The sequence below is a fragment of the Thunnus thynnus genome, chromosome 13 (assembly GCF_963924715.1).
Source record: "Thunnus thynnus chromosome 13, fThuThy2.1, whole genome shotgun sequence".
NCBI lineage: Eukaryota > Metazoa > Chordata > Actinopteri > Scombriformes > Scombridae > Thunnus > Thunnus thynnus.
In genome coordinates, this window is record NC_089529.1 from 9861614 (window position 1) to 9873497 (window position 11884).

At 38.4% G+C, this 11884-nt stretch overlaps 2 protein-coding genes across 2 annotated transcripts; both read left to right on the forward strand.

The window, feature by feature from the left end:
* Positions 1 to 1412: 1412 nt before the first annotated feature.
* gjb1a (gap junction protein beta 1a) lies at positions 1413 to 5519 on the forward strand. The gene is made up of 2 exons (XM_067607698.1): positions 1413 to 1697; positions 3917 to 5519. The coding sequence occupies exon 2, from the start codon at positions 3931 to 3933 to the stop codon at positions 4651 to 4653; it is 723 nt and encodes a 240-aa protein (XP_067463799.1). The 5' UTR covers positions 1413 to 1697; positions 3917 to 3930; the 3' UTR covers positions 4654 to 5519.
* A 1757-nt stretch (positions 5520 to 7276) lies between these two features.
* gja2 (gap junction protein, alpha 2) lies at positions 7277 to 11884 on the forward strand. The gene is made up of 2 exons (XM_067607699.1): positions 7277 to 7578; positions 9801 to 11884. The coding sequence occupies exon 2, from the start codon at positions 9853 to 9855 to the stop codon at positions 10912 to 10914; it is 1062 nt and encodes a 353-aa protein (XP_067463800.1). The 5' UTR covers positions 7277 to 7578; positions 9801 to 9852; the 3' UTR covers positions 10915 to 11884.

An 11884-nucleotide genomic window follows, 5' to 3' on the forward strand; every position in this document is an offset into this window, starting at 1 on the left:
TTGGGAACACCCATCTGACAACAGCAGCAATTAAATCAACAGTAAAGTCATGACGTGCAGTACAGATCCCTCACAGCCATTCAAAATATGTGCATCAGTGAAGGTCCTTAGTACTGTTTGTAGCACATTGCATAGATTGTTTAGATTGATTTGAAGCACATGACAGATTGGCACCATATACATTTGGAGGAATTAACGTGATACAGGAAATAATTCACAAAGTTGTGGGGTTGAATGTTTTTTCTTAAGATTGATGACATTGTAGTTGCCTCTCAGCTGCTACTGTGAAGGAAAACACACTTAGTTTGAGTAGTTTGGTTACTTAAGCATGATGAATGATGTTTTCATTATTGTGTCCCCCTATACTGTGGTGTTGGTCGAGGTCAGTGACAGTGGCAGGCTATCTAAGGGCAATTTCTATTATTTACATACTGCCTGTGGTCCACAGTATTTGTATTGAGAACCATGTCTGACATTTAAGAATGTGTTTGTAGTTGGTGAAATAAACATCTGTTGTTTTTTTTTGCACCTCACCTCTGACTTAAACATCCTGCATTTAAAGTTGAGCCGCTACATGCTCAGAATGCATCAAACAGTGCAGATGGTTGTTTACAGTGTGCCATAAAGCAACATTATACACACTAACACACTTAGGATTGATTTCCATTACTTCCCTGAACACGTATCCTAATATTAACATTAACTAAATTTTAACTCTAATATTTAGATTCATGTTGTGTTTATTAATCGTGTTGTCCCTGCAACATGATTGATAAAAGGAAACTGAGGAAGAGAAAGTGAGAGACGAACAGAAACATTGATATTTATGCTGATATTTGACGATTTAATCAAACTGGTGATTAAAATACAAGTAGTAAATAGTACAGCATTGCTGATGAATTATTCACAGCTCGGAGACTGAACTCAGATTGTGCAGTTTATGTGTATGAGAGTGACCTTTTTCTTCTGTTGACATTCTGCAAGGCGCAATGACATTCATCCACTCTGTAGATTTTAATCTAAAAGTGAAGTGGAGTTTATGTAGAAGCACTTGAACACAGTGAGCAGTAGAAGTTATTCAGTCTAGAAAACAAGAAATTAATCCCACTTAGAAGAAGTACGTCAAACTGTGCTTGGTCCCATAGAGTGAGGGAGGGATGTGCTCAGCAGAATCATTCACTGGATTAATCAGTGGTTAAATATCGGGCGGGCAGCAACAATGTGGATGTAAAAGCTGAGCGGAAAAAACAGATGAGAGACTGATTATTATAATAAACGTTTGTCCTCTTATCTTTAGATCTTATGGGTCATTCTTTGTTATAGACCTTTATGTTTTACTCCAGATTGCGTCAAAAACGTCCTCCACTTCCTCTGCAGAACACAGCACAATAAGGACGAGAGGACAGCCTGCAGTCCCCCACACAGATTCCTCAGCTGGGCAGAAATTAAAACGTTTGATCTGAACTCTGAAGCTGTTTGTTTGGTGTCTGTAAATGGAGCTATTGTATGCAAATGCTGCGGACAGAAGCATATGACCTCTCCAGTGCAGGGCAGTGGCTAGTGTGAGAGAAACCATTAGCAATGCAAAGTCATGGTGCTCTGATACTCTTGTTCACATTCACAGATTGAAAAAAAAAAGTCTGATAATGTCGGCGTAAATGTTTCTGGATGTGCTTTACTCTAAACTGCAGCTGAAGGTAAGATCATTTTGTTTCTCAGTCTGTTAGCAGATCATCTAGCTGGGGAAGTGACGGAGTTGGTTTTCAGAGTCTTCAACTGGTCTAAATTTGCTTATAGGAAGTCTATGATTTACTTTACAGACCTCATAAGAGATAGAATAGTCTGTGACTCTCCAGGAAATCTGTTTTTCTAGAAATCTCATCTAAAAGATGTTGCCTTTCCTAGGTTGAATATCAAACAAAACAGTATTTATTTTGCTGTGCTTCAGTTATATTCATCTATAACTATACAGCTGGTCACAAAGTAGAGTTATTAGACTGTTCTTATTCTCTCAATCATTATACATCCTTCTCTATTGCACATGGAGACACTTTCGGTGCACAAAACATTTTCCTGCCAAGAATCAGGGAGTATTACAGACACCGTTATGTTGGGCGTAGATGCCCACTTTGCATGCTACACTATGGCGGCTGGTGAAAGCATGTCACATGACGTGTGGTGCCAGACCTCAGTGTTGCACTCTTAAGTGGCCTGCCAACCACAGAGGGGGGCAGAGAGGCTTCCTTCTTCTCTGGATTCACATCCATGCCAAACCAGCGGGTCAACATTGTCCTCTACGCTGCCTCATATGCCTCTTACACCTCCTGCTGAGCCCGGTAACAACTCTGACATTTATACCAGACTGGACATGCACTGGAGAAACAGGACAATCAATGATGATCAGAACAAAGGAGATAAAACACTTTGGATACCTTTTAAACTTAATAAAAATTCTGGACTTGGAAAACCTAATTTGATGGGAAAAAGACAATTAAATTTACATCAATTCATTAATTGAATCAATCAATTCATCAATTTAAAATCACACAAAGTGCTCTACCTTAAGTTCAACTCTGAGTGTAATTTATTAGCTACTGGGACTAAATTGTCTCAGCTTTTAGTTTCTAAAGGTACAGTATTATGTGGATTATTCTACAAATACTAACATTGCACTGAAGTTGTGATTGTAAGTTTCTTTCAGAATATTTGAAAATAGTTGTAGCTTCTTTTACAATATAAATATTTATAATAGTTTCCCATCATTCTCTGGTCACCACTGGATAGATGGACCACAGAGGTTCAAGAACTGAACCTGCAGCCTCTTTGATATGAGGCGGCAGTAACTTGGTGCTTCAGCAATACTATGAATGTAGTCTGTTTAAGTACCAGCACAGGACAAAGGTATAAACCAAACTATAGCACTACTTTATTGTAACTACAGATATATGTAGTGATTTTTTTCTACACTTCAAGTGAGAGAATATTCTTAATTTTTAATCCATATAAGAAAGTAATATTTGTTAGTGATTTGTATAGAGCAAACAATTTTCAACAAAAGTGAGTTTTGGAGGAATCTAAACAAGGAACCAAGCTCCTCAGTCTCAATCTTTTACAAAAGTTTGGAAAATACTCTGTATGGTAAATATGAAAATTTAATCATTTTATTTTTTATTTTATTATTTTAATTAGTTTAAAAGTTAAATGAATTGTTTTCATTTTTATTTTAAAATTTAATTTAACCTTAACTTAATTATTGGAGAGGATGCCACGAAACGCATGGTGGTTAATGCCGCGCTGTCAGTTAGAGACACAGCGGGCAAATTTACAGACTACAAAGTTATACAAGGTATTATTGTGCATCAATTAAACTTTTAAAAATGGGACTCATCGGTGATCATCACAGCTGGAAGAGTAAAAATGAAGTAGGTTGCTTCATTTAATGTTTTTTTTGGGAGTCTTTTTTGTTTTTTTGTTTTTGCAAACGAGTAATTGGAGGCTTGTTGTGTAAACCGCTGCCAGAATCCTCCCAGCTGTGTTTTTTAGGACACAGATCTCTTGGACTGGCATTAACAGGCTTTATTGGTGCTTCAACTTTTGTTTTATACAACTGGAAGAGTCACACAAAGCAGGATTTTGCTGAATAGTTAAAATGAATGGTGGATATTGCCTCTTTTGAAGCTCTCATTTTTCTCATTTTTTTATTTTACTGTATATAAAGAAAGAAACATGATAGGAAATAAATATTCCTATTTTTATTTTGAGAATGTGACCCATCTTTTTTATATTCATGTTGTGTTGCATTATGTTCTTTGTGAACTGGAAAAACTTAAATCACAAAAAGAGGAAATAATATTCAGCACAGTATTTTCTCAGGTGTTGACCCTTTGATTTGTGGCTTTTGTACTTTCTCTATCAGACCCGGAACCAAAGATGAACTGGGCATCATTTTATGCTGTTATCAGTGGCGTGAACAGACACTCCACAGGCATCGGTCGCATCTGGCTCTCTGTCCTGTTCATTTTCCGCATCCTGGTTCTGGTAGTGGCAGCAGAGAGCGTGTGGGGCGATGAGAAGTCTGGCTTCACCTGCAACACTCAACAGCCGGGTTGCAACAGTGTCTGCTACGACCACTTCTTCCCCATCTCCCACATCCGCCTCTGGGCGCTCCAGCTCATCCTGGTCTCCACTCCTGCTCTGTTGGTTGCCATGCATGTAGCCCACCGTCGCCACGTTGACAAGAGGCTTTACAAACTGTCAGGCCGGACCAACCCCAAAGACCTGGAGCAGATAAAGACCCAGAAGATGAAAATCACGGGGGCTCTCTGGTGGACGTACGTCATCAGCCTGTTGTTCCGCATTGTCTTTGAGGTCACCTTCATGTATGTGTTTTACATGATCTACCCTGGTTACAAGATGATCCGACTGGTCAAGTGTGACTCGTACCCCTGTCCCAACACAGTGGACTGCTTCGTGTCGAGACCCACAGAGAAGACCGTCTTCACCGTGTTTATGCTGGCTGTGTCGGGGGTTTGTATTCTGCTCAACATCGCAGAGGTGGTCTTCTTGGTTGGGAAGGCCTGCAGCAAGCATTTGCACAATGCTGGAGACTCGACTATGGGGGCTTGGATCCAACAAAAGCTTTGCTCGTACTAACAGATCGATGGGTTTTATACCTGCACAAAGGGACATACAAGTGACCTTAGATCCAAGTAACAGCTATTTCACTTGTGAGGAAGGTGCACATCATAGGTAGGTACTGTACATCATAGTATGATGATGGTGGCATTCAGTTGAACACAAACGTGCAATACACCAAGAGTTCTCACCAGACTTTAGGTGATACTTCAAAACATTCACACAAGAAATACAGTATCTATTAATAAGTTACCAAAAACCTGTATACAGAAACACTGACATGATATAATAACTTGATGTTTGGATCAAAAAAATTTCAATTAAGTAACATTTATGAAGCAATATTCCAACTGACCACATTATAAGCTTTAATTTTCATGTATTTTGATGAAGGTGCTGAAACGAAAATGTTGAATCAAGAAATGTGACCTCTTGTCACATGCTATTTGTCCAAGGTAAAAATCATCAGATTGTGTCAGAAAAGTGCTGAAACTACAATGTAGTAATATTTTGATTTATAATATTTTATTATTTACATCACATATGATCACAAGCGTCATGCTTTTGCCTTTTTTCCACCATGAATCGAATCTAATGGAGTGAAATGATTGATGTCTTTAACTGTTATTAGTGAGATGTAATACTAAACACACAGGTCATGGTGCAATGCATAAATATTAAATCATACAATGTTTTTTCATACAGATTGTGGTTTAACATTCCCTCTAGATATATACGAAGCATTAACCCACCACAGAAAAAAACTTGAATTTAAGTTTACTACTGATTGCTAAACATGTTATGTAAAAATGCATTCATTTTGAAGCTGGATGTTTATATATTGTCAATACACAGCAGAATAAAATCCACATGAGTTTGTGTAATTGTGTGATTTTATCAAATATTCAACTGTGAAAGGATCATACAGTACATGTTGAAGTGATTCATGTGAAATATCTGTCCTTTCTAGGGGAATCATATAACTTTAAATTGTCCAATAGGACATTTGGATTTGTTTCAACATACAATGGGCTGAAATTGTTTAAGTGTATTTTTGTAGGATTTCCTGATGTGGAATAAGTTCATGTAATACCATAAATCACAGCGTCACAGCGGTGCCGCTTTCTGTGATTCTTCTCCGCTGTCAGCAGTGTGACTGGGAGAAAAAAACAAAACATGAAAGAAGCTTCATCACACATTTAGTGTCACCATCGCCATCTTTAGCTGTGAGATCCTCGGAGCCGTGTTGCCACCTGTGAGGAAACGTCTCAGGCTGATTAAGTTCTCCTTCTGAAGGCCAGAGTGCAGAGTTTTGGGTTATCAATAGCCTCGCCTTGTAAGGGGGTCAGTGTGCGGGTGACAATGGTTGACCCCGCAGACAGCTGGACCTGCCGTGACCGAGCATGAGGGCATTTCTCTTTTTATGGAACGCGTCAACACACACCATCTATAGAGTTCAGGTTGAAGTGAAACAAATTGGCACCACTGTACCAAAAACTAATTCCTCCAATCTGTTATTCCTGCCTGTGATTAGTTTTTACAGGTGACTGTGTGTGAGCACACTTTGTGTTAGTCCCACCCAGACACATTTTGTTGAAAAGGTTGAAAAGGTTTCTCTGTGAAAGGTCATCATGTGGACTTTGATTTTAATCTTTTACATTAAAAAAAGTTATCGATTACTGAGTTGTGAGGGCAGTCAGCTACAACACTGCTCAGCTTTTTCACCAATCATCTTGTATGATGATATGTATGGTAGATATCAAGGAAAAAGCTGTCACTGATCAGTTGATACCATGATCTGTGGCAATTATGAAATATTGGAAATATTTAGATAATTTACTTAACTAAAAGTAGCAAAATTAAAACTTAAAAACAATAAATTACAAGTAAAATGCATTCAAAAATGTACTGAATGTACTAAAACAGAAGTAGTAAAATGTACTGAAGCATAAAAAGTAGAAGTACTCGTTGTGTAGAGCTAAATACTATAATATATACTATAATATATTATAGGAATTATTGTTACTGATGCATTCACATGTAAGCAGTATCTGTTGTGGTAATGTCGCTGGTAAAGGTCGACCTAATTTTATCTATTTTATACACTTTGAGACAATGTAATCTGTAACAACACAATTATACAGTATTACAGCGGATCAAATAAATGTAGTGGTGTAATATTTCCATCTGAAATGTAATAGAGTTTAAGTAAAGAAGCAGAAAGTGGAAATACTCAAGTAAAGTACATGAAAAGTACCTCATGAGTACAATACTTGTGTAAATGTAGTTAGCTTCTTTTCACCATTGTTGTTTGGTCTCCACCAGAGCGACATGTTGCTGTAAATGAAGCATTTAGCTAAACTTTGAGTTGACACAAAGCATAAAGTAACTTCAGATGATGCAGTCTAAAGAACAGCATTATGTTTGTATATGTCTCCCTGTATGATGTTTTACCACTATGCATAAAGCTCATCAGTCATCCAACAAGTTCACTGCAGCACTGAAGGAAGGCTCTACATTGTCTACAGTCAAGGGTCAGCTCGCCAAAGTCCAGATCACCACTAGACTGACAACAAAGCCACTCCCTTCACCATGAATTATATTTAGAGCACACTGTCACGTAAGACAAACTAACCTGCATTCTCACTGGACTCTTCAGTGGCCACTCAGCTGAACAAAAACATCTCTTAAAAAAGGTTTTTAATCATTTTCAATAGGCTGGGATGTTTTCGTCTTGTAGAACACTGGGCATTGATCAGGTCAGAGTGGGAGGGCAGCAGGCGGGATCATAGACCCCCCCAGTGAAAACTATCTGCGAGAAGTTTATCTTGGCGCTGCAGTTTCCTCAGTGGTTCAGAAGAACATGGTCTCACTGTGAACTGAAGAGGCTCGGTCACCAAGTGACTCTGGATCTGCATTGCTGCAGGAAATGAACATTATCAGGTATGTCCTTTCTTATAAGGATACCCAAGATAATTATTTTGGATATCTTACCTAATAATCAGAAAACATACTGAGGTTATGATTTGGTTAACTGCAGTATCTTTTATATAATATCTAACTAAATGTATGAATGAAATCCAGGCACAGTTTTAAGTACAATTATTATTAATTATTACTTTTTATTTACTTTATTATTACAATTACAACTGTGTGAAAAGTGTTTGAAGATCCTTCAATTCTTGGATGACATACGTTATGTATTTCAAACAGGTGGTCAGATTCAGATTCTGTTGACTTCTCCTTGGTGATCCCTTTTTCTAAAGGACAACCACAACTATTTTTAAAGTTAATATTCTTTACGTTGTAACCAGTAGGGTCTGAAATCTAAACTAGAAACCTAAATCTGGAGTTGGGGAGGACTGCTGGGTACTGTGTCACAAGATCTATGGCGAGGCAAAGAGTTTCCCCAGCATGCTCCAGGGCTTCCTCTCACACACAGTCAGCTGTGTCTTGGCCCATTTTATCAGATATCACTGGATAGAACACAAGATTTATGAATACAAACAGCTTTCTGGAAGTACAGCAGCCCTGGTTGTGAGCTGTCATGCAAGGGTTTCCATGAGTGAAACGCACAGCAACTTATCTGCTTATTGGATTCAATATGATTTGAATATACATGCACAAATTGTCAGTTTAAATGATTTTTCATATGAATCAGATTGATTATTAACACATTTAAAATTACTAACAGACAGATCAAATTTACTTCATGGTATCCACATATTTGGGGAAACAAAGGTCACATTCAACAGACCTGCTGCAGAATAAGAGCAAAAAGAAAGGGAAAGAGAGCAAATTATAAAAGATATATTTATCCTTTATAATTTGCCTATACATGCAGACATATTTACATAATTTATTTATGTAAAATTAGCAATACCACACTATAAAGATACTCCATTACAAGTAAAAGTCTAGTATTCAAAAGTTTACAGGTAAAAGTACAACAATATTGGCAACAAAATGTCAAATGAAGAATATGATAATCATCTAGAATGACCCATGTCACTGTTATATTATTTTATTATTGGATAATTATTATTAATGGATTCATGTGTAAGCGGTACTTTATCATTGCAGCTGGTCAAAGGGGGGCTAATTCCTAACTGTTTCATATATTGTTGGTTATTTTAATTCATACCAAAGCTTCATATTTTATAAGTTGATAGTATATTTTATAGGTAACATATTAATCAGCTGTTAAATTAACACAGTGGAGCAAAAATTACAATATTTCCCAGTAAAATGTAGTGATGTAAAAGTATAAAGTAGCCTCAAATGAAAATACTCCTGCAAGTACCTCAAAATTGTACGTAGGTACTAGGGGTATGCCCGAATACAAATAAGTTATTCAGCAAAGCACAAATAGTGGGTTTTTTACAAATATTTGTTTCATGCAAATATTTAAAAAAATTATTTGTTTTCGGGAAGAAAAAAAAACATGTCAAATACCAGCGCACAGGTCAGTTACATTACTATCTCAGTCTCTCTCCTCTGCTCCACTGTTACGTCTATCAGCAGGTCTCAATGAGGGGAGTCACATCCACCTGCTACATGACGCACATTTCCTAATTTGGACATCACTCCCAGAGTTGGGGGTGTTTCCCAGAGCTAAAGCTGTCGTTCCCCTTCTCTTTTCCACAAAGTTAGGTTGTAAGTTGAAGTTCTTCCCTACACGTTACATGGTGTGCTGTCTCTGTGTTATGGGTGTATAAATAAGTACAGGTCTGTCTGCAATGAGGCAATGAATAAAGTTTTAGCTATGTTATCAGCGCAGTCGTCTATGATCTGGGAGACTCCAGTTTGAGACCCTGTGTGGGGACCTCCTTCATAAGGTAGTTTATTCATGAACACTTATTGTAACACTTTAATTTTCTAAAATTAAAAGCATAATAAAAACAAAAACAAGATTTTTAAGCCTCTTTCCACTTTTATTCGAATACAAATACGAATACAATTACAAATAATTTTGCTGCCTCAACAAATACAGATGCAAATACAAATACTGGGCCCGCTGCGCATCCCTAGTAGGTACTGTACTTATATAAATGTGCTTAGTTACTTACTGCTGTAAGCTGTAGCTTCAGGACATAGTGTACCAAGTCTTTAGTTTAAATGGCTAGACTAGTCCTAACATTTTACATCTCTCCATGTCCTTACAGGCGTCTCTCCTGGTTTTGTCGATAAAGCTGAGAGTAAATTTTCTGAGCCAGTATGGGGGACTGGAACTTGTTGGGGAAGCTGCTGGAGAGCGCCCAGGAACACTCCACCGTTGTGGGCAAAGTGTGGCTGACAGTGCTGTTCATCTTCCGCATCCTGGTGCTGGGAACCGCTGCTGAGAAGGTGTGGGGCGACGAGCAGTCCGGCTTCACATGTGACACCAAGCAGCCCGGTTGTCAGAACGTCTGCTATGACAAGACCTTCCCAATTTCTCACATCCGCTTCTGGGTGATGCAGATCATCTTTGTCTCCACGCCCACTCTCATTTATTTGGGCCACATCCTTCATCTGGTCCGCATGGAGGAAAAAGAGAAAGAGAAAGAGAAGGACCTCGCCATCCAGAATGAAAAGCAGCAGCAGTTACTTGGCAACAAGACCAAGAAGGCCTCAGTGAAAGATACCCAGGGCCACGTGCGTTTGAAAGGCGCCCTGCTGCGAACCTACGTCTTCAACATTATTTTCAAGACCCTGTTTGAAGTGGGCTTCATTGTAGCTCAGTACTTCCTGTATGGTTTTGAGCTCAAGCCAATGTACACCTGCGACCGCTGGCCTTGCCCTAACGTGGTGAACTGCTACATCTCCCGACCCACCGAGAAGACAGTCTTCATCCTCTTCATGCTGGCAGTGGCCTGCATCTCACTGCTGCTCAACCTGGTGGAAATTTATCATCTAGGTTTCAAGAAATGCCACCAGGGCCTACGCTACAGACGATCACAAGCTGAAAAAGAGGCTCGCAAAGCCCTTAGTGAGGCCGTCATGCCCTATGTCCCAAACTATAACTACTTTCCTGGTCATCACGCAGTGCCTGAACCTTTCCCCGCAGATTCAAAGTACAGCATGGCAGAGCCAAACTCACCTTACAGCCCCTACAACAGCAAAGTGGTTTACAAGCAGAACAGAGACAATATGGCTGCAGAGAGGAAAGGTAGAGCAGAGGGAGATGATGTCAAAACCTCTAGTCCTGTCTTTGAGGTGCCTGTTGAGAGCCAGCGCCGAAACAGTCAATCAAGCAAGCATAGCAATAACAAGAGTAGGCTAGATGATCTGAAGGTCTAGGGACTTTCTGTGGTTTTATCCAAGACTCAGGAACAACATGAGAGGTGCATTGGGTTATGAAAATATTAGAATGAGTATGGAAGATTAGTAGGGACAAAACTATTGCATGAAGACAAAACAGATTAAAGCTGTGATCAATTTGTCAAGATTAAAGAGCTCACAGTGACAGATGTATAAACATAAGACAAAGTGCAAAATTGGGATTTTTGCAATCTGCTCTCACTGTTTTCTCCAAATCACAGAACCTCTTAATATGAGAGGTCATTACCAACGGGCTTTAGCAATACATACCTATAAATGGCTCATAGGGTCATAAGTTTTAGGCAGATCTGAGAGAGCAAGTAGCCTGACGTTCCTTAAAAGGCAGGATTTAACAAGGTGATACTTGAATACATTTCTCTATTCTTTCACTATGAGTTTGAGTTGTGTTTGAAGAATAAAACTTTGAGGATAATAAGCACACAAAGCCCCACCGCTCATTCAAATCACAATTTAAGTCTTAATTCCTTTCATGGTATCAAAACATCAACTATGCTCTCAAAAAATGTTTTGTCTTTACAAATCTCCTCTGACATTTTCTAAAATGTTTACTTGCAGATATAGTTAATGCTCAGATTTGTTTTGCTCTCGCTCAATGGTTTTGTCATTAATGAACTTCCATTTTTGCGGGTAATGAAGGTTCAGATTTTCTGTTTACAATCAATTTATTCAAACTAAAACTGTGAAATACATGAAAAGATACCAAACCAAAAGCAACAGACTCCTGCAAATGTGTGACAAATAATTAATTCTTTACTGTAGTTTAATGTATGAGATGTTTTGTCCATTAAACATTTCTTTTATCGATCAAATATTGGCAAAAAATGTCAACTGATAAAAATGTGTTCATTCAGATTTTCTACAAAAGGTAGATTTGCTGACATAGAAGAATATCTGCTTATTTGTGACTGTGAAATTTGATTAAACTGAT